A 20,560-nucleotide genomic window follows, 5' to 3' on the forward strand; every position below is an offset into this window, starting at 1 on the left:
GCATTTCTCCCCCGCCCTCACCGACAGGCCTGTCAACAAGAAGTCTTTTCTGCAGCATGTAGAGGATCTGTGTGCCAATGACAATTCCAAGTTCCAGGAGGAGTTTTCTGTACGTTTTTCTTTACAACCTTCCCCTGTGCATACCACACCAATAAATAAACTATAAATACAAAAACAGAGGTAAATTAGATAAAGTTAAATACAGTGGGGCAAAAAAGTATTTAGTCAGCCACCGATTGTGCAAGTTCCCCCACCTAAAATGATGACAGAGGTCAGTAATTTGCACCAGAGGTACACTTCAACTGTGAGAGACAGAATGTGAAAAACAAATCCATGAATTCACATGGTAGGATTTGTAAAGAATTTATTCGTAAATCAGGGTGGAAAATAAGTATTTGGTCAATAACAAAAATACAACTCAATACTTTGTAACATAACCTTTGTTGGCAATAACAGAGGTCAAACGTTTACTATAGGTCTTTACCAGGTTTGCACACACAGTAGCTGGTATTTTGGCCCATTCCTCCATGCAGATCTTCTCGAGAGCAGTGATGTTTTGGGGCTGTCGCCGAGCAACACGGACTTTCAACTCCCGCCACAGATTTTCTATGGGGTTGAGGTCTGGAGACTGGCTAGGCCACTCCAGGACTTTCAAATGCTTCTTACGGAGCCACTCCTTTGTTGCCCGGGCGGTGTGTTTTGGATCATTGTCATGTTGGAAGACCCAGCCTCGTTTCATCTTCAAAGTTCTCACTGATGGAAGGAGGTTTTAGCTCAAAATCTCACGATACATGGCCCCATTCATTCTGTCCTTAACACGGATCAGTCGTCCTGTCCCCTTGGCAGAAAAACAGCCCCATAGCATGATGTTTCCACCCCCATGCTTCACAGTAGGTATGGTGTTCTTGGGATGCAACTCAGTATTCTTCTTCCTCCAAACACGACGAGTTGAGTTGATACCAAAAAGTTCTACTTTGGTTTCATCTGACCACATGACATTCTCCCAATCCTCTGCTGTATCATCCATGTGCTCTCTGGCAAACTTCAGACGGGCCTGGACATGCACTGGCTTCAGCAGCGGAACACGTCTGGCACTGCGGGATTTGATTCCCTGCCGTTGTAGTGTGTTACTGATGGTGACCTTTGTTACTTTGGTCCCAGCTCTCTGCAGGTCATTCACCAGGTCCCCCCGTGTGGTTCTGGGATCTTTGCTCACCGTTCTCATGATCATTTTGACCCCACGGGATGAGATCTTGCGTGGAGCCCCAGATCGAGGGAGATTATCAGTGGTCTTGTATGTCTTCCATTTTCTGATGATTGCTCCCACAGTTGATTTTTTCACACCAAGCTGCTTGCCTATTGTAGATTCACTCTTCCCAGTCTGGTGCACGTCTACAATACTTTTCCTGGTGTCCTTCGAAAGCTCTTTGGTCTTGGCCATGGCGGAGTTTGGAGTCTGACTGTTTGAGGCTGTGGACAGGTGTCTTTTATACAGATGATGAGTTCAAACAGGTGCCATTCATACAGGTAACGAGTGGGGGACAGAAAAGCTTCTTACAGAAGACGTTACAGGTCTGTGAGAGCCAGAGATTTTCCTTGTTTGAGGTGACCAAATACTTATTTTCCACCCTAATTTACGAATAAATTCTTTACAAATCCTACCATGTGAATTCATGGATTTTTTTTTTTCACATTCTGTCTCTCACAGTTGAAGTGTACCTCTGGTGCAAATTACTGACCTCTGTCATCATTTTAAGTGGGGGAACTTGCACAATCGGTGGCTGACTAAATACTTTTTTGCCCCACTGTATATACATTCATATGCCATTAAATGTAGATTATTAACAGATTATTAAAAAATTAATATAGAGAACATTTTATAAAGTTACCCCAATTTTGCCTTCAATTAAGTTGTCCTTATTAATTACAAGTCTTTTTGCATTTTTTTTATACATCTGTGCTTCTTCATGCAAATATGTCATTCTGTAATTAGATCCAGATTTCACCTATTAGTTGATCAACACCAGCTAGATGGTAAATGCCTAGGTTCTTCAGAAATGCTGCTGATACTTTAAATACTTTAAAAATACTGTTTTTTTAATAATAGTTGGTCAATAATTCTGTTTACATCTTCACGTGAATACATAAAATGAGTATGTATGTGATATCTCTGGGTTACTGGGTTACAGGATTTGATGTATTTGTCGAGAAATACAAAGGCAAAGCAACAAAATAACAAACTCAGGTTTTTATTCTAAGTTTGATCTCTCAGAGAATCATAATATTCAACCACTAGAACAATTTTTCTCTCTTTAGGAATGCAAATAAATAACTGTAATTTGTCACTCTAATCAAACTTGCTTTATTTTTATTCAGCTTTTCAATGATAATAACAATAATTATATTTTAGCATTAAAATATAATTTTTTTAAAAGAACTTGGGGGTACTGGTTGTTTTAACCATACAGAAACATACAAAATGATTTCGATAGTAGATTTGTAAAGCAGTGTTAATACAGTAGATGAAAATCTTAAGATATACATGGAAAATGAATGAATACAATGATAAATAAATACAGAAGAAAATGAAAAACTAGTGGTTTATATTACATTTAATACATTAGATAATTCACTAATGTTTGACCTTAGATGTTTCAGTAATGCATAATTTTAAAACTAAACCTGTTCTACCATTTACATACATACTAGATAATATTTTCTGAAGTCAAAAGGACTGTGAGTTTTATTTTTGAGTTTGCCAGCAGGAACTGGGTGAGTAGTCACCTGTTTTTACTTTTATCTTTCACTCACTCGTGGCCCTTGATTTTACTTTGGCAAAAATTGTAGCCTTGACCTTTGTGTGTTTCTGTGAATACTGATGTGTTATATTTTGTCCATCCAGGAACTCCCAAAGCTGCTGCAGGACCTGGCCACTACAGACGCTGACCTGCCGTGGAACAAGTCCAAAAATCGTTTCCCAAACATCAAACCTTGTATGTTGCCAGGCTGAAATTAGTTTTTCAAGGCCGTTGCGCCTACAACGTACCAGAATTGTTCCTATCTCTCATTGCTGTTTGCTTCACTGTGGTCGCATTTCATATATTTAAATTCAGCTGTATTATTATCCCTGTACTGTTTTTAGATAATAACAACCGAGTGAAACTGCTGTCTGAACCTGGCACTGCAGGCTCAGACTACATCAATGCCAGCTTTGTCTCAGTGAGTACCAGTTAGTCACGATTCTGTCAGATAGACATCCACATACATAAGGGTAGATGTAAGCCTCCCCGTCTCCTTTTTTCTGTGTCTGTAGGGTTATTTGTGTCCCAATGAGTTCATAGCCACCCAGGGCCCTCTGCCGGGCACTGTGGCTGATTTTTGGAGGATGATCTGGGAAACGGGAACCCGCACTATCGCCATGCTCACTCAGTGTTATGAGAAAGGCAGAGTGCGTATGAGAGATTTGTCACTGTTAGAAAAAAAACATCACCGCTATTAGCATTCAGAGTACAAGCCAGTATTTGGGCTTCATTCCCTGGATGCTTATGTCTGCTCTAAAGAGCTGATGTATGTGTGTGTGGGTGTGTGTGACATTTCAGATTCGATGTCACAAGTACTGGCCTGAAGACAACAAGCCGATGTCAGTGTTTAGTGACATTCTCATCTCAAAGGTGTCAGAGGAAGTCTTTCCTGACTGGACTATCAGAACTCTGAAAGTAGAAAAGGTATGGCGCTAATAACCTCCGTCAAGTGAGCATTCACCGGCTACCACGCACACATGCACACTTACAGTGCACACATGACTTGAAATATATGTGTGCATGCAATAGTAATATTAGTTCATGTCAATGATACAGTATTGTTTGGTCTATTTGTGCACCTGGAAAGTGGAGATACTTTAAAAAATTGCATGTTTTTACAAGTCACCTGCAATGCTCAGGTTCTGCTCTACTATATCAGTGTTATTTTAATTCTTTGATAAGTGGTTGCTAGGCAACATGGTGCCATTTTATTATTATTATTTTATGAGGATAAATTGGCTTTTTTTGTTTAGTTTAGTTCTTTTATTTTTTACAATTAAAAAAGAAAAAGCAACTTCTCTTTTCTTCAAAAATAACTAATAAGATTTAAAAGAATAAAAAAAACAAAAAAACATCTGCTAATATGCCCCCACTTCTCCAGCTCCTCTAATGAATGAACCTTTGAAAAGGTTTGCTTTAAAAAACCTTTTCAAAGAATATAGTTTGGTTTATTAAAACAGGCTGAACAATTTACACTTCTGGCAAACTAAAGTACAGGTTTACTGGATTATTGATGAGCGAATAACATGGAAAAACTTGATGAAGAACAAAAAGGCATTAAACTGATTAAGTATGGATGAAACAGCATCATCCACTGACTGCAAAGACAATATGTTTGCTTTATTAAGGGGTGCAGGTGGAAAAAGTGATTCAGTGATGTGCATAAGGTAGCCATCAGAAGACACTGTTGAATGTAAAGTAATGTTGGGACTCTAGGCTGTCCGGCTACCCTTTTCAAGCTAAACTGGTATTTATGTCGAGCTCTTCCAGTTTTATTGGAATTTGGGAGCAGTAAATAATTTTTCCTACAGCCAATAAGGAGAGCTCAGACTAAGTTCAGACTTGTCTTTTGAGACTCTTGGTGTCAAAAGCACTGGTTTCTTAGTAGAACCCGTAATATGAATTTTAAAAGTAATGGTGGCACTGCCCAATTTTGGGGTGATAAATTATCACAATTATCAGAATTTTATGTTATATAAGAAAATATAAAAATAAAAAAAATCTTGTAAACTCTATGTAATAAAGCTGAATGATAGGGGAGGCTTTACATCTTTGTAGAACTACATGTGTTTCATAGGAAACAGAGGGTAGGCCTACTAACCATCTTGTTTTGGTAGTAAGACGTGCAGGCATATTGAGGATGGTCACACAACCTTTTAGTTTGGAATTACATTTCTGATTACATTAAGAAAGTTTTGTTTTGACGTTTCTCCATCAGTAGTTTGATGGCTTGAGAGAGCCTACATCCTTTTAATTAAATTTGTTTATTGTTAGAAAAATAATAAATGTTATCTCTGTTATCACTGAAAAACATCTGCCATAAAAACAGAGTTTATAATTGACTTCCTGTTATGTGTGTTCCTGTCCTGCAGCATGGGCACTACATTTTGGTCCGCCACTTCAATTATACATCGTGGCCTGAGCACGGCGTTCCAGAGTCTTGCAGTACGCTCATTAAGTTTGTCAAAGCTGTCCGAATGCACAGGCAGGACAATAGCACTATTGTTGTCCACTGCAGGTACGCTATCAGCTTCGTGTAAGGGAGACTAACATTGCATGAACTGTAGCAAAATATTTAATTTTTGGTCATTAAAATTGAGTCTCATATCAACAGATTATCAATAAATGCTTCACTGTCAGTAATTTCATATCCTCTTTTGTATTACACCTACAAATAAGACCTAAATCCTTTTGTGTGGTATAACAGTGCAGCTGAAAGTATAATGGCATTTGCTCTCTTGTATTTTCTTTAGCGCTGGCGTAGGAAGAACAGGTGTGTTTATTGCTTTGGATCATCTTATTCAGCATGTCAGAGATCATGACTTTGTCGATATTTATGGGCTGGTGGCTGAACTGCGCAGCGAGCGGATGTGTATGGTACAGAATCTGGTAAGTTTACCATAAGTGCAGCAGTATGTTATCCTTTTGCATGTGAGCTTCATGGTAAATAGAATAAATATGATTTTTTTAAATTTATTTATCCTAAGTTCTTCCAATAAACTTAAGAATCATCAAAGACTGACAAATGGAAATGCAGCTGCCCTACTTTTTACTTTGTACCCTGCTGTGATCTCATCCCCATCAGAAGATATTCGGAAAATTTTAGTATTGACAAAGGGAATGATCTGGCGGTGGATTAAAAGCAAGCGCTGAGCAGGATTCCCTCTTTTGAAACAGCTTGAACCTTTCCTATATTTACCCTAGTGTTTACTTTTGGACTGCTGATTTGTCTGTCAGTGCCTGTATAGACTCTCTGCCTGCTGTGGTTACTGTGCTTTTTCTGTGTAATTGTTTTCTTGTTGCTAGACTTTCTCCACGTCTTTGTGAACATTATCTGGCTGTGGGATTTGAGCCTGTAGTGTCTGCAGCTACGAGAGCTGTGCTTGCTGAAGGCATGATTCTTTGAGAGTTCAGTTTTCAGTGTGCCAGGCTAGCTATTAGTGCAATGCCTGAGGACATCATTCATATTGATTATTTTTACAAACTCATAAATGTCCTTGCTGAGACTCTGAAGCAGAGTGCCTTTTTCAGACGGCTTTAAAAAGACACTTTAAATGTTTTCTACAGTCATTGATTTGAGCTACTTATGTGTTTATGGCATCAAAGGGTTGATGTTGTTGTAAAAGTCCATCAGATTTTGCAAACGTAGTTCCAGTTTCCTACTGAAATAAAAAGACCATGAATGACAATTATTATTAATTACACAAGCCACAAGTACTCAAACCACACATAGGACTAAACAATACACTTGAAATGTCAAAGACTGGGCCTGTACTGGCTAATAGGCTCAATCATTCTGGTGCCTTTAGTTCAGTATTCATGAATTACACAACTGCTGTTAGTTCAAACTATAGAGATAAGGATAGAATTATTTGGAAATATAGTTGGGAAGTATTTCAAGTCCTGTTAAACAGAATAAGGAGTTTTTAACACATTTCCAAACATCCTAGTTTGACTATTGCTAATAGACAGCTGTGTTTTGTGCTGGATAACAGCTTACAGTCATTTACAATCATGTTCCCTGAGCAATCCCAGCCAGCTTTGCTTTGACTAATCTCTCATATTTCAGTTCACCCCAAAGATTTTCGATGGATTCAATTTCAGGCCAGTTCACTTTGATCTTCTGGACGTAGTTTTTCACCATGTTTTTGGTTGTCATCTTGGAAGACAGAGCGACAACCCAGAACCAGTTTTTCTGCACTGCTGAGTGCTTGAAGTTTTCTTTCAAAATCCTTTATTTGGAAGTAATGAAACTAAATAAAACGTCCAAAGCAAAAACCACCAAGAGGTGTTGTCGTCACAGCCATTAAGATACCAAAGTATTTTTGCACATCTCAAATCATCCATCTATTCATTCATTATTTTAACCACTTAATCGCCACGTAAAGCAGCAAGAAATTTTGAGGAGGGTTGGCCGGACAGGTCACCAGTTCATTATATGGCTTCTCACAGAGATGCAAAGCCTTTCACGCGCAGCCAATTTACATGTCTCTGGCTTTAAATCACCTCTGTTAAGTTTTAGTTCTGAAAAATAAATCAAGTGGTACAATCTTCGTACCACAGCAATTCAAACTTAATCTGCTTTTCCCACTCTTTTGTTAGGACTATATCATTGTTCATATCAACATCTGTTCTTTGTGTGATTAATGCAAAAGAACATATGGTCTGAATAAGCAGAAATATGTCTATGCATATGTGTGCTGTCAGGCCCAGTACATCTTCCTGCACCAAAGTACGCTGGAACTTCTAAACAACAAAGGCAACAGCCAGTCGATATGGTTTGTTAGCTACTCTGCTCTGGAGAAGATGGACTCCCTGGATGCCATGGAAGGTAAATATATGAGGTCATACTTAAAAAAACAAACAAACATGCAGCTCAGTGCTCACCTCACAAGGTTGTATTGCTCTTCAGGTGATGTTGAACTGGAATGGGAGGAGACCACTATGTAAAAAAAACTGACTAAGGAACATCTGTGAGATTTCTTTGGGGGGTTTTGTGCGTCACTGTCACATGACCTGTGGGCAGATCCTGGAGATGGAGAGGTCCATCCCCACAAACCAAAGTAAGAGCAACAGGAGATGAATATCTACACTCAACGATCTGTCTGAAGAACTCCACTCAGTCCACTTCAAAATCTGTTCCGAGCACAGTCGTCTTTATATTGAACCTTTTGAACACTTGTTTCCAAAGACACTGCGAGGGAAAAAAGTGAAGAGCAGGGACAAAGAAGTTCAGAAAGGACAGGAATAAATGAGACATTGTGAGCTGATCGTGAGAGCTCTATCACAAGTGTAAGCCTACAGGTATTTGCACAAATCGATTTCACTGTCTTATTATTATTATGTATTATGTTCATATCATCTGTGTTTTTTTAAGGTAATTGTTTTCAGCCAAAGTAGTGTTGGGGCTTTTCAGTCTCTTTATAACTGTGTTGAGATGTTCGTTATCCTTTCTCAAGAGTGATTTGCAAAATAAAAGAAACAATCAAGACTTTCTCTACTTGACTGTTTCATCAAATGTCTGCACTTTGACGTTGCAGTAGGGAGTTACAAATTAGTGAGTCTTGCTGTTTCAACAAGGGAAGTCTGCAGTAGCTTAATAGCTAACATAACCGTTAAATCCAAGGCTGTGGTTATATATTCACTAAGCACTTTGTTGGATGCATCATTTCAGCTGCATATTAGCACACACATCAGAAACATTTAAGCATTCGGCTTGAGACGACCTGCGGAGGTTCAAACTGAACATCAGAACGGGGAAGAGGGATGGTTTTAATGACTTTGAATGTGGCATAATTGTTGGTGCCAGACGGGCCTGTCTGATAAAAACTGCTGATCTGCTTGAATTTTTCTGCACAGCCCATCTCTGTGGGTTTGCAGAGGATGGTCTGAAAAAGAAGAAATATCCACTGAGCAGCAGTTCTTTGGGAGAAAAGGCCTTGCTGTTACCAGGCGTTCAGGAGAATAACTCAAATAGCCACTCTTAACAATCAAAGTGTGCAGTGGAGCATCTATGAATGCACCACATGTCAAATCTTGATGTCAAGCCTTGAGGCTACAGCAGCAGAAACTGAGGGCACATGCTCACAAAGACTGGGCAATAGAAAACTGGAAAATACTTTGTTTAATGAGTGTCCGCTTCTCCTGCTGTAGAGTTCAAATTTAGCAAAAACAACTTGAAAACATTGGTCCATCCTGTATTGTATTTACAGCTCAAGTTCGTGTCTCGTAATGGTATGAGGGATATTTTCTTGGGACACTTTCAGCCTCTTAGTATCAGCTGAGCACCATGTGTATGTGTGTGTCACAAAGCTCATATCATCTCAAACTGCTTTCTTGACAATGACAATGAGTTCACTCTACTCAGATGGCCTCCACAGTCATCAGATTTCAATCGTGTAGAGCTCATTTGGGGTTTGGTGATTCTTATCATGGATCTTCAACTGACAAATCTGCAGCGACTATGCAATGATATCATGTCAATATGAACCATGATGTCTGAGGAATGCAAAAGGACGCTTTTAAGAGATTACTATTGGCCAAATGATAGCATTATTTCTGTAAATGGTCCCCATCTGTAGATATGCGTCTTTTATTACTACAGCACAATTTAGAGCAGTTTTTATGGACAGGTTTGTGCATATGGATCAGGTACCTGCACAAGTCATTGGACCCATCTTTGAGAACCACTACAGCAGACGCATATGACATTCAGACACCTCAGATTCAGTGTTACTTTGGGGGCAGGGGGTTTGGTGGAAGGACCTCTAATGAATGAGTTCAGACCAGGTGTGCTGGAATGACAGCGAAACACCGGTCAGACTGATTTCCCATAAGCTCCTTCATTCCACCATCCTCCCTGCACACCTGCTGCAAATTAATTCATTAGAAAGGCAGAGAGTGCTTCATACACAGACACCGTGGAGACGCAAGACTGAGAGTAAAAACTACTTTATTCTTTCATTCTCTTCAAACAGAAAAATTAGAAATTCTTTTAGTAAACATGTTGATCTTTAAGAAATCTCCTTTATAGAAATATTGTGACGGTGCAGAGATTAATGACAGTGCTCCACAGTGAGGATGCAGATTGGTGCATCTCCATGACAACCACGGAGAAGGCAAGGGGTAAGGGTAGAAAAGAGAAGGGGGGAGAGGGAGTAGAGCAAGAGAGAGAAAGGAGAAAATGACATCAACAAAGCAAACATGCCCTGACAATAATAACGAAAACGTAGACTCAAACTCCTCCTGTGTACTGTAAATGAAAAAAACAAAGCGAACAAAAAAAGCAAACAAAAAAATGTGTCATGCGGTATAGTACAAGTCAGAGTTTACAGTAAACAAAGTGGGGTTACTGACTTGAGAAATCAAGCAGTTTCAAAGGTAAGTCTAAGCTTAAATTTGTTGTTGCTTTGGCAGCCATGTGCATGTTTGCGTGTTTGTGTGATCACATGTGCAGCTGTTTGTTATGCTAGTGCGTGCATGTGTGTGTGTGTGTGTGTGTGGCGTGACTTGTGGTGTACTGTACGTATTCACCAATACAGCATAGCCCTTTGCATACCTTTACAGATGACACGCAGCCATCTCTTAATAATCCTGTAGTAACATGACATGGTAATTTAATGGCAAGTGTAGATCTGTAATAATGTCACGTATTCTATAAAAGCTGCCTGTTTTCTGTCTCTTATCACATATAGGACTCCCCCCGATATTAAATGTGAATAATAGTAACTATAATAACTATAATATTCTTTTTTTCTTTTAAACTAGATTTTCTCTGTACAAATACATACGTAGATACACACACTGGGCAAAGCAATCACTTTTTTCAGAATAAATCTATATTATCTATTTACAATATATCCAGTATATTCTGTGGTGCAAAAAGGTACAAGACGTGTTTGGTATGTCTCAGTCGGATGATTCGTGATGTGCTGTACAAACTGGCTCGAAACCATCAAGACAGACGACACGTGAGGAAATCAGTTATTATTCCACGGACATCTTCAGTTTTCCCCCTGATTTAACATTCAGTACACATGTGCATGTCTGCTTATATAATATTTTCATTGCGTAAGGAGAATATAAATAGGTGAGAGGGGAGACGTGGTCTAGTGAGGTGATTTGGGTCAACCCTGTGTAGAGCATTTTACTTCATTTTAATATAGTTTTGGAGGTATAGCTGTAGGAAATCAAGCCTTCTCTTGAGTATGATGGTAGCAGATGGCACTTTGTCTTGTGGTGCTCAAAGCACCAAAAAATACACATCAGAAAATTAGTAGCAATGTGATTTCTAGAAATCAAAATCCAATTTATCAAAAAATAAATAAATAAAGTAAATAAAAAATTCACTTCGGATCGATTCAAATCTTGTTGTGAGCAGTTTTAATGTGTCCACCCTTTAATGGACTGGCTGCCTGTGCGGTGTGCCCTGCCTCTCACCCTTGATCCTGAATATAATAATGGATGGATGCCTACAACTCAAACTCCAGGAAAGTTCGGACAATGTGGAAAATGTCAATAAAAACACAATGCAGTGATTTGAAAATCTCATAAGCACATTAAAAAAACGTGTAAACAAATGTTTAATCTGAGATATTTTATTATTCTAGGAACAATATTACGCTTATTTATAATTTGATGGCAGCAACCCATCTCAAAAAAGTTAGGATGGGATCAACAAAAGGGGAGGAACAGCGTGTAAATATAATACTAAATAAAGGTTAATTGGTCAGTAACATGGCTGGCATCTTAGTGAGGCGGAGTTTCTAAGAAGCAACGATGGCAGAGGTTCACCGACCTGCAAAAAACAACATCTACAAATTGTGGAACACTTTCAGAATATTGTTCCTTAATGTAAAATTGTAAAGATTGTCAATATCTCATCATTAACAGCACAATGGGCCTTCACGCAGCACTGCTTTGAAAACAGGCATGATTCTGACATACAGTAAATATCACTGCATGGGCTCACAAATACTTCCAGAAATCACTCTCTGTGAACACAAATTGCCATCCACAAATGCAGGTTAAACAACCATAATGTAAAGATGATCTAGAAAATGTGTAGTCTTCTCTGGATCATTTAAAATGGACTAAGGCACAGTGACGCTGCATCCTCTGGTTTAAAGAGGATAGGACACCACCACGTCTATCAACAAGACAGTGCTACAGCAGGTGCACTAAACTGCAGAAATATTACAACAACACGGCTTTGCTGACACGGAGGTAAACACGGCCATGTCACAACATTTTTTTTAGATGGATTGCTGCCATTGAATTCCTTATCTTTACATTATCGGGGGGGGGGTTCCCTCAATTTGAACATTTAGTATGTTTTCTATGTTATGTTGTAGATAATCATATGGGATTGTGTGATCTGCAAACTGTTGCATTATGTTTTTATTAATTTTTGGGGGGGGGATTGAGTTGTACATCCAACCAAAAAGGTGTTCAGGTACAAAACATTACAGCTCAGCACCGGGACCTCTTATTTACATCCTATCATGGTTATGCCTCTTGTCATAGATGCTTCCTTCTGCCATTTTTTCTACTTTTAGCAGTGCAAGGCAAGTGCTATCTACAGTAACTCCATTACATTCAAAAGAAGGCAGGCATGTCCACAACTGAGCAACTCAAACCAGAAGAAAAAAAAATCTAGATGTAAAAACAGCACTACAAAGCATAAGAAAAACATGTATATTTGATTTTTGGATAACGTTTTCTTTTTAGGTTTCCCTAAATCCAAAGGTAACATCCCTATGCACAAGGCAACCTGTTTGGAGTAAATAGACAGGAGGAGAAAGGCTTCTTTTAGCCTTGGTTAGGATAAATTACCAGCCTGGCTCCCTGTTGCCCATGGGTAAGCAGGCTGAACAAACAGTACAGAAGCACTCTCCCCTCAGTACAACTCAGAGGTGCAGATAAAGTGTTACATGTTGCAATGCAGCAGACTCTTTCCTGAGCTGTGTGAGAGCACAACTTCAGAATCACAGCATACAGATACTGTGAGGATATCTGCTATCTGTTCAATTTTAGAAAATCATGCAACAGTGAAGCACCGAATCATGATTGTCATCAGGATATTAATTTAGGATAGTTTAGTTAGTAGCAGCATCCTTGCTTACTACACTAACTCGTAGGTGGTAGAGACGGTACGGCAATTTATCTCCTTTGCCTTTTTTCACACACACTGATTATGAGTTCCCTAGAAAATGGAGAAACAAATAAGCTGGTGCTCTTGTTTCTTCACATTATGCAGAGATGAAGGAAAATGATTATGGTATAAAGTAGTTAGATTAGCTGCAAAACGATCCCTCACTGAGTGTGGTAATACTGAAAACAGGGAGATGCCATGAACATCAATATCCTCAAAGAAAACAGAATCTTCCCCTTTTTTTTAAGATATGTCATGTCTTTTCAGGGTGCTTTTTTCTGACACTCCAAGCTCACGTACACTTGTTGGATAGGCGACATTTAAAAATGCTAAGTCACCATACACCCAACAGCGTGAAATCCAGACAGACAACAACAGCTGCTACCAGGTGACAGGCTGAAGAGAAAAGAAAGAAGAAAAGTCTTTCAGAAATACCATCAAAGCTACTCCATGTTTAAAAAGCACACAGCCAAGTTAAGACTATAAATAAATTCTGAGGAATGCATTTAAGTCACACAATATAATCTTTACTTTACTTTTTTTTGCACTTCTTTTGTCTTACTATTCAAAGTAAGCTAACTTGTGCTCCAGCATGTGTTTGTTGAGTGTGAGTGTGCGGATCTTGTCTGGCGCAGGGAGTTTGTTACGCAGCTGATGACCTAAACGATGCTGCGGGAGCCGCTGGAGTTGCGCCTGCGGGTAAGAGGCATGGTGTGGTGAAGGGGCATGGGTGAGTCGGGTGGACAGAATTGGTGGGGATGGTTGTAAGGTGGAGGAGGTGGTGGCAAAGGGGGTTGAGGCCCATCTCCCTCTCTGACACGCGCAGGTGTTGACAGGGCCGACTGGATGAGCTGATGGGTGGCCGGGCCTTGGCTGAGGAATGCCTCCATCCGTCCTCGCCCACTCTGGTCCATGACAATCACCTTGACAATCTGCTGGCACTGGATGAGTGTTTCTGGGCGGAGATCTCCGGCCTGGACTGGGCTGAGCAGGGCAGGTGGCGCAGCCAGAGCCAGTGGCGTTGACTCAATGCTGGGCTGGCTCAGCTGATAGGTCTGCAGCCTGTTGTGAATTGACACCTAGTTTAGGAACAGTCAGAGAACGCATGAGGAGTTACCAGCCTGAACGCAGCCTCTACGCAGCCCTCTGGTGTGTTACGCACATGGGCATGCAGGCATGCAGGTAGGTAGTATGTAGAGCGAGCGCATGCAAAACACACACTCTCATTTTCTCTTGATCATCTCTTCGATGATTTAAACTTGAGTTCACATATTTACACGCACCAGCCTAGGAAGAGAAGAGGGTTGCTGGGTAAGACGAGATTTTCTTAAGGAATTATGGTGGGAACCCTTTGGATTTTATGAGTGTCGGAGTGCGACACAGGGAGTGGTCATTGAGTGGCAGACTGATAGGCTGAAAGATAAGGGAGTGCCAGACGAGGAAAGAGGTGACACCGAGGGCGTGGTGTCTCCCTAACACAGTGACTTACAAATCTAAGGGACTGATTGAAAGGGAGGAGAAGGGGGCTGGGAGTACGGGCAAAGGAATAAAACAGAGAAAACATCTTCTTTCACTTCGCCTACTTACAGGAAGGGCTGGTTGTACAGACATGCACACACGTACCCACACACACAACAGACCTTTAACAGTATCAAGCTTATCTGGCTTTGTAGATGTATTCTTGGAGCCAGCCAGGCTTATGGTGGCTTGCAGTGGCTTATACAGTAAGGCTGGCAAGCAGCAATTGATGAGAGAAGGAATGCTATATAGCGAGTAGAGTGGCTGCTCATCTACTCATGAGGCACAGTGAGAGACAGTTTGTAGCACCACTACACCAGAGTCCTCTCAGCATCCTTTGTATCTATGGCTGCATAGTCAGGATGTGCCTCAGGTGGAGCTCTTTTAAAGCAAAGCATAAAGCACACTTTCTTGTCAGGATGAGGCACAGCCCTTGTCCAACCACACACACGCACACACACATATAAAAACCACACCCACAGAGCTACAGACGCAGATACTTACCTGAGGGAGACAAGAGTAGCTTTGGCACTCACCTCTACTGTGTTGTTGTTGCCGGTTTTATCGTACGCATCCTGGCCTGTGGGGGAAAAACAGGCAGATTTCAGCTTCACATACAGAATTTCGAAAATGTCAGAAACAGACTCAGGCAACTGTCATTCAGTTAAAAAATGGTTCTTGAATATTTTTTTTAAAATACATTTTGCACAGAATCAACTGAACATGTCATGTTTTCATATTTTAATACTACAGTTTTCTCATAACTGGTAATATCCAAATACACCGTATCAGCACAAACGTCTGAGGCATTTGTGCTCAATCACAGCAGTGGACATGTTATGATGTGGGCTTGTTTTGCAGCCACAGGATCTGGGACCTTGCCGTCACTGAGTAAAGCATGAACTTCTCTGTATACCAAAGTTTCTAGAGTTGCTATGAGGCCATCTCTCCAACAGCCAAAACTGGGACATGCAAAAGAAAGCACGTCAGCAAATCTACAACACATTGGCTAACCCAGTCAAATTCCAGACTGCAGATAACACATAACTTTAACATATTTCTGTAAAATATAGTTCTTCAAGATAATGAATCATGGGGTGTACTAAGTTTTTCATATGACTGCAGATCATCTGAAAATTTTTTCCACAACTGTAATTGGCACTCTAGCCTCATCATTAACATATGACATTGGTATCCATCCTCTCTCTGAAAAAGGGCCGTGTATTATAATTATTTATTGAATTAGAGACTGTATCAGATCTGAAAGTCTCTAACACCTGTGTACAATGTAAAAATGACAACTGGACAATCTTTTTGAAGCTATTTCTCTGTCTTTCTTTAATATTTCAAAAGTGACAGTGATGGCTTTCTCACCAGCTTTTTCATGTACCTTTTCTCCAAGAACTTGTTCTATTTCCTATATTCCCCTGAGCAATGTTTGCATTATTATGAGTAATATATTCTGTGTTATGCTGCACAAGCAAAACCAGCACCTGAGGGAGAGCCGTGTCCTGTATGTGCATCCATTTGCCCACCGTTAGTGTGTAAGCCATGTGGCTGGATGCCTTGTTGCCTCTCTAGTTCCCCTACAGCATGAGAAAGGGAAAGTTCAGTGAGCCGTACACAGGTTGATCAGTATTTGTTTACATAGATTTTGCAGATTTTGAGGATTTTCCTCCTTACACTGGATGTGAATCTGTTCCATCTCGTTGACCTCTGCGATTGACTCTCTGAGCTCTTCCGCAAACTTCCTGAGCTCTTCTCCACTTGGAGAGCAGAAACTCACCAGCTGCTTCTTCTCTGAAGTAAACGGGCTCATCATGGTGACACCATGGGCATAGACTGATGAGAAACCCCAACAAAGAGAAACAGAAGTGTTTTTACCATAACTGTGACTGGAAAAACGAATGGATAATCCAATAATCAATACCTAACACAGATAATCTCAGCCTTTCTTTCTTCCTTCCAGTAACCCATAAGCTCTCTCAGTTCACACACCTTTTCTATTATCTTTCCAGATGGATTTAGTGAATTATTTGTGTTTATAGATTCTCAGAGCTTCACCAAGTTCACAAACCTTACTCGATGATGCACCCGAGGACTCAAATGTTGATAGGAGATTGACAGCACACATAAGAGATTGACAGTAAGATGCTCTTGTAGAACATAGACAACATCTTGATGAATGTACAAGCAAAATGCTCTTTCTTTAAAAACTTAAAAAGACTAAATCTTAAAAAGAATAAAAATATATCCTTCAGGATATCTGCTGTAACACTGACAACAGCGTGTTAACACTGGTATACTGGTGAGTGCTTGGCAGTTCCTTAATTAAAGTATGGATCCTGACACTGACATTGACAGACAACAGTGCTGTGGATGGCTCAGCATTTTTCAGCACAGGGTGAAACTGCACTGGCAATAAATTGCTGCAGTGTAAAATGGCAGCTTACATTCATTGCTGAAGAGGTGAAACTGCATTCCTAGGAGACCCATAGCTTTACAGAAGGTGTATGAAGCAGAGCTTTTCTTCTTGGGACATAGCTTCAGGATCTAGAGACATACAACACGGAAATATGGTTGGTTGCATTTGGGCACATACTACATGTTCTGAAATGGTTTCTAGTGCTTTTTAATGGTTTTTAAATGTTAAAATCTTACCAACAGTAGGTCATTGAAAAGGAAGACCTCTCTCTGGAGCTGAGACAGTTTCTGTTTGTGAGGTTTGTTGGCATCAGGCACCTCAAACAGACGACAGCAGCACACTAGACGTCTGTGGGGCACGGCGAGAATCTGGACAAGGTTAAAGAGATGAAGATGACAGCTAGCACAGAGCAGGGGATGGGCTGCAGCAAAATAATCCGTGATATAAGATAAAGAAGATTGTACAAAAAAAGGGCAGACAGCTCTCTCAAAAGACAAAAGGAAATGCAGGACTTGCACAAAAACGTGGCTATTACTCACAGTTTTTAGGCCCAGGATTGACTGCTCCACACGGCTCACATAGGTGACATGGTCTTCATTTGAGCGGAGCTCTCTCTGCTGGATCCTTTCATAAATACCTGCAACCATCTCTCTGGGGATGTCCGCTCCATCATCCACACCTGAAAGAAATGAAGGGTTCATGCAATGCATGAGTAGCCACCATACACATTTTAACAGATAGGTTTAACCCCTCCCCCCACAACCACCGCCAGCAAAACAGATTCAGACACAACATCAAATCTGACTAAATTATAACCTGTCTTTATTATAAACTGTCTTTACTTGTTGGTTGGCTTATGTGATGGCCAAAGATGAATATATAACCCTTTCATGCATTGTGGCCACTACAGTGGACAGCTATTCAAAGGCTGTTTTCTTGTATTTGTATCAATGTTTATGGTATGCTTGCACATAAACCACTACATTGGACACTGATGTGTCATTCCATACCCTGCCACCCACTGGTCACCCAGTGGGCTGACTAAGTGGATGTGTAAAAGAAAACTCTTTGAAAATTACATGTTTAAAAAATGAAGTTCAAAAATCTTTTTTCATGCCTAAAAATACTTAAGAAAAAACCCTCACTGAGGTTGTCATAACTCATGTATGAAAGGGTTAATTTGGTTGGCCGTTCTCTACCCCCTTTTTTTGCACACTTACATCATATGTAAAATATCTCACCACCGTTGCAACAGTTATTGACTGTTGCATGCACTGTGCATGCAGCTTTGCACATTTGTACATTCAAGGCCATAGTTTAAAACAATATATACACAGTCCTTGTTTATTCCTGCAAAACTGAACATTGTCCTTGGTCAATGTGACAAAATAAATTACATTAGAAAGGTGACATCACCTTTGATATCCAGATTGAAGAGGAGATATCCACAAATGGTACGAGAGGAGATAACACAGGAATAGTATCAAGAGCACAGAGAAAGTCAGAGAATGGGGGGGAAAAAATCCATTTTTTGATTTTTGGGTTGATTTCAGACAGTGAAGTCAATACTTGAAATCAGATACCAGATAACAGTTCTTTAGGCTGGAAATTAAATAAGCATCTCAAAAGTTTTAATTACTCACAGACTTGACTGTGACTCATTCTAATGTGCAAATTAATGGAAGTATTAGAGGGAAAAACACACAGAGGAAGTTAATGGGTGTCTTGAGATTGAGTGTAAACTTAACAATCTGAATTTCAAACTGTGTGACTGTATCACTTTTACCCAACATTTTAATGCCAAATTAGTTTTATTCCTTTGTAGGATCTGAAGCTGTGAAATCAGAAAATGTGCCGTTATCGCAGCGTGTGTGTGCTGACATTGTATCCTGGCAGTTGTTCCACTATCACTGTGGAGCAGCACACTCAGCTGTAGAAGATAATATGAAGGAAAAATATGTAATGACTGAGAAATAGATTTTTCTGTTAACTAAAGGCACAAATAACAGTGAAATCCTTTTTCCTTAGGCCATTGTTGCCGTTAATATATGAATCTGCTGAACCTTTGGATGGAGACAACATTCAGAGCTATGGGAAGCTCAGCCGCGGCGATGAGTTGCTTCTGGAAAACCAAGCTCAAATCATTAAATCTCACGCTAAGTGAGCCTCAATTAAATGGGCCGCCGCCACGGCCTCTGGGGCAGCGCTCCGAGTCAAGGATATCAGGAATCTCTTCCCGCACTGATGATGGTTTCCTTGATGGTACCGAGCATAGGCAGCCAACCACAGCCTCTTTGAGTAATTTACTTCAGTTCAAGAAGCTGTCACTCACGGGCCTGATAGTGAGGTTGAAGTGAGGTCGATAAGAGAGTGCCTGCTGTAAAATTTTGACTTCCCCTGCCATCTGCTCTCTTTTTCATCTTCACCGTCATTCTTTCCACCACACCAATCCACTGTGAGTGATCTACAGTAGAGGGGCACGTATGTATAAACAAGTTTACTATTTATAACCAGTGCTCGTGCCCTTCTGATAAAACCACTTGCTATAAATGTTGAAACATGTCTGCAGCTCATTATGCCAGCTCTGCCCACAGGGACAGTTAGCTCTCGCATGGCACGTAGAGTAAAACCTGTAGAAAAATACTCTCTGCCTCGCAGTTTGAGCACATTCTTACCTCTTAGGTTGCGTATGAAGTCATCAAGGCCCATTTTTCGCTGGGGTTTGATGTTGGGCGAGTACATATCAGTGTTGAGGAGGACGACAGCAAAGGCCAGAATAAATATGGTGTCTGGATTGTGAAACTGCTGCACCACGTCAGGATTACACATACAGTACCTCTGACTGTGGAGGACAAAAAGGAGTTATATTTTTATATTTTTTTCAGTGGAGGTCACACACTTCTCTGTTATGTATTTGAAAGCAGAGAACATTAAGCATTGCTGACGCAACAATACTGAAATCCTGTTTATTAGTCAGACAGAATCCTGAGGAGTATTATTTCTTTTGACGGGATAGATTGAGGTGAATTTTTTCTAACAGAATGGCATTGCTACGTGTTTGGAAGACACCACAATTTTGTTGTCATAACAAAAACATCACAAAAATGTAATGCCAGATTTTAATACTTGTGTTCACTGCAGTGTGTTAAAAATGTCCTAGCAGCACAGAAATACATGGAAAAACTAAATGAAAAAACAAGATGATAATGATGATGACGTGAAATCACACTCAGATGCCAAGTTATTACATACACATGGATAATATTCATGCAGCATGACGTCAAAGTCCTGTTATGGCTATTTTTAACTTGCATTCATGCAATGTAATACGATGCATGGCTTTTTGATTTGGTGAGCCTATCGTGCACTCGTCAAGTGTAAAATTAACAAACAACATAAGAAATATATGCTCTGTGTTTATATATTTGTGTATGTGGATTTCTTACAAATACGGTGCTGTGCAAAAGTCTTGAGCCACCCCTCATTTCTTCTTTTGGTGCAAAGAAAATGGGAAATATGTGTAGGTGAAATGGGCAAGCATGAATGCAAAAACAGCACATGATTCAAAAACAGGGTTTCTGACAAGCTTGAAGGTCAATATTTAGAATAATCGCCTTTATTCTTCAAAATTGCCGCACTCTCTTTGGCAAGCTTTCTTGTAAT

At 40.1% G+C, this 20,560-nt stretch overlaps 2 protein-coding genes across 9 annotated transcripts in view; one reads left to right on the forward strand and one right to left on the reverse strand.

Moving 5' to 3' along the window:
- Window positions 1–8,292, forward strand: part of ptprq (protein tyrosine phosphatase receptor type Q) — a 44,215-nt gene extending 35,923 nt beyond the window's left edge. For all 6 annotated transcript variants that reach the window (XM_082539850.1, XM_082539852.1, XM_082539851.1 and 3 more), the window contains 9 exons: window positions 28–109; window positions 2,903–2,993; window positions 3,143–3,219; window positions 3,314–3,448; window positions 3,600–3,725; window positions 5,174–5,319; window positions 5,555–5,690; window positions 7,509–7,632; window positions 7,714–8,292. In XM_082539850.1, the coding sequence (XP_082395976.1) occupies window positions 28–109; window positions 2,903–2,993; window positions 3,143–3,219; window positions 3,314–3,448; window positions 3,600–3,725; window positions 5,174–5,319; window positions 5,555–5,690; window positions 7,509–7,632; window positions 7,714–7,751 (955 nt within the window). In that variant the 3' untranslated portion in view covers window positions 7,752–8,292. The remainder of the gene's footprint in view (window positions 1–27; window positions 110–2,902; window positions 2,994–3,142; window positions 3,220–3,313; window positions 3,449–3,599; window positions 3,726–5,173; window positions 5,320–5,554; window positions 5,691–7,508; window positions 7,633–7,713) is intronic.
- Window positions 8,293–9,757: 1,465 nt separating this feature from the next.
- The window catches only part of iqsec3b (IQ motif and Sec7 domain ArfGEF 3b), a 35,922-nt gene continuing 25,119 nt past the window's right edge, over window positions 9,758–20,560 (reverse strand). Inside the window, exons 8-15 of one of the 3 annotated variants that reach the window (XM_082540654.1) lie at window positions 19,573–19,739; window positions 17,437–17,576; window positions 17,134–17,265; window positions 16,926–17,025; window positions 16,156–16,314; window positions 16,008–16,058; window positions 15,009–15,052; window positions 9,758–14,033 (exon numbers count right to left, since the gene is read on the reverse strand). In XM_082540654.1, the coding sequence (XP_082396780.1) occupies window positions 13,614–14,033; window positions 15,009–15,052; window positions 16,008–16,058; window positions 16,156–16,314; window positions 16,926–17,025; window positions 17,134–17,265; window positions 17,437–17,576; window positions 19,573–19,739 (1,213 nt within the window). In that variant the 3' untranslated portion in view covers window positions 9,758–13,613. Of the gene's footprint in view, window positions 14,034–15,008; window positions 15,053–15,965; window positions 16,059–16,155; window positions 16,315–16,925; window positions 17,026–17,133; window positions 17,266–17,436; window positions 17,577–19,572; window positions 19,740–20,560 lie in introns of all 3 variants that reach the window. The other 2 variants (XM_082540653.1, XM_082540655.1) reach the window with 2 other exon arrangements.

This window comes from Aulonocara stuartgranti (assembly GCF_965226115.1).
Source record: "Aulonocara stuartgranti genome assembly, chromosome: 7".
Lineage (NCBI taxonomy): Eukaryota > Metazoa > Chordata > Actinopteri > Cichliformes > Cichlidae > Aulonocara > Aulonocara stuartgranti.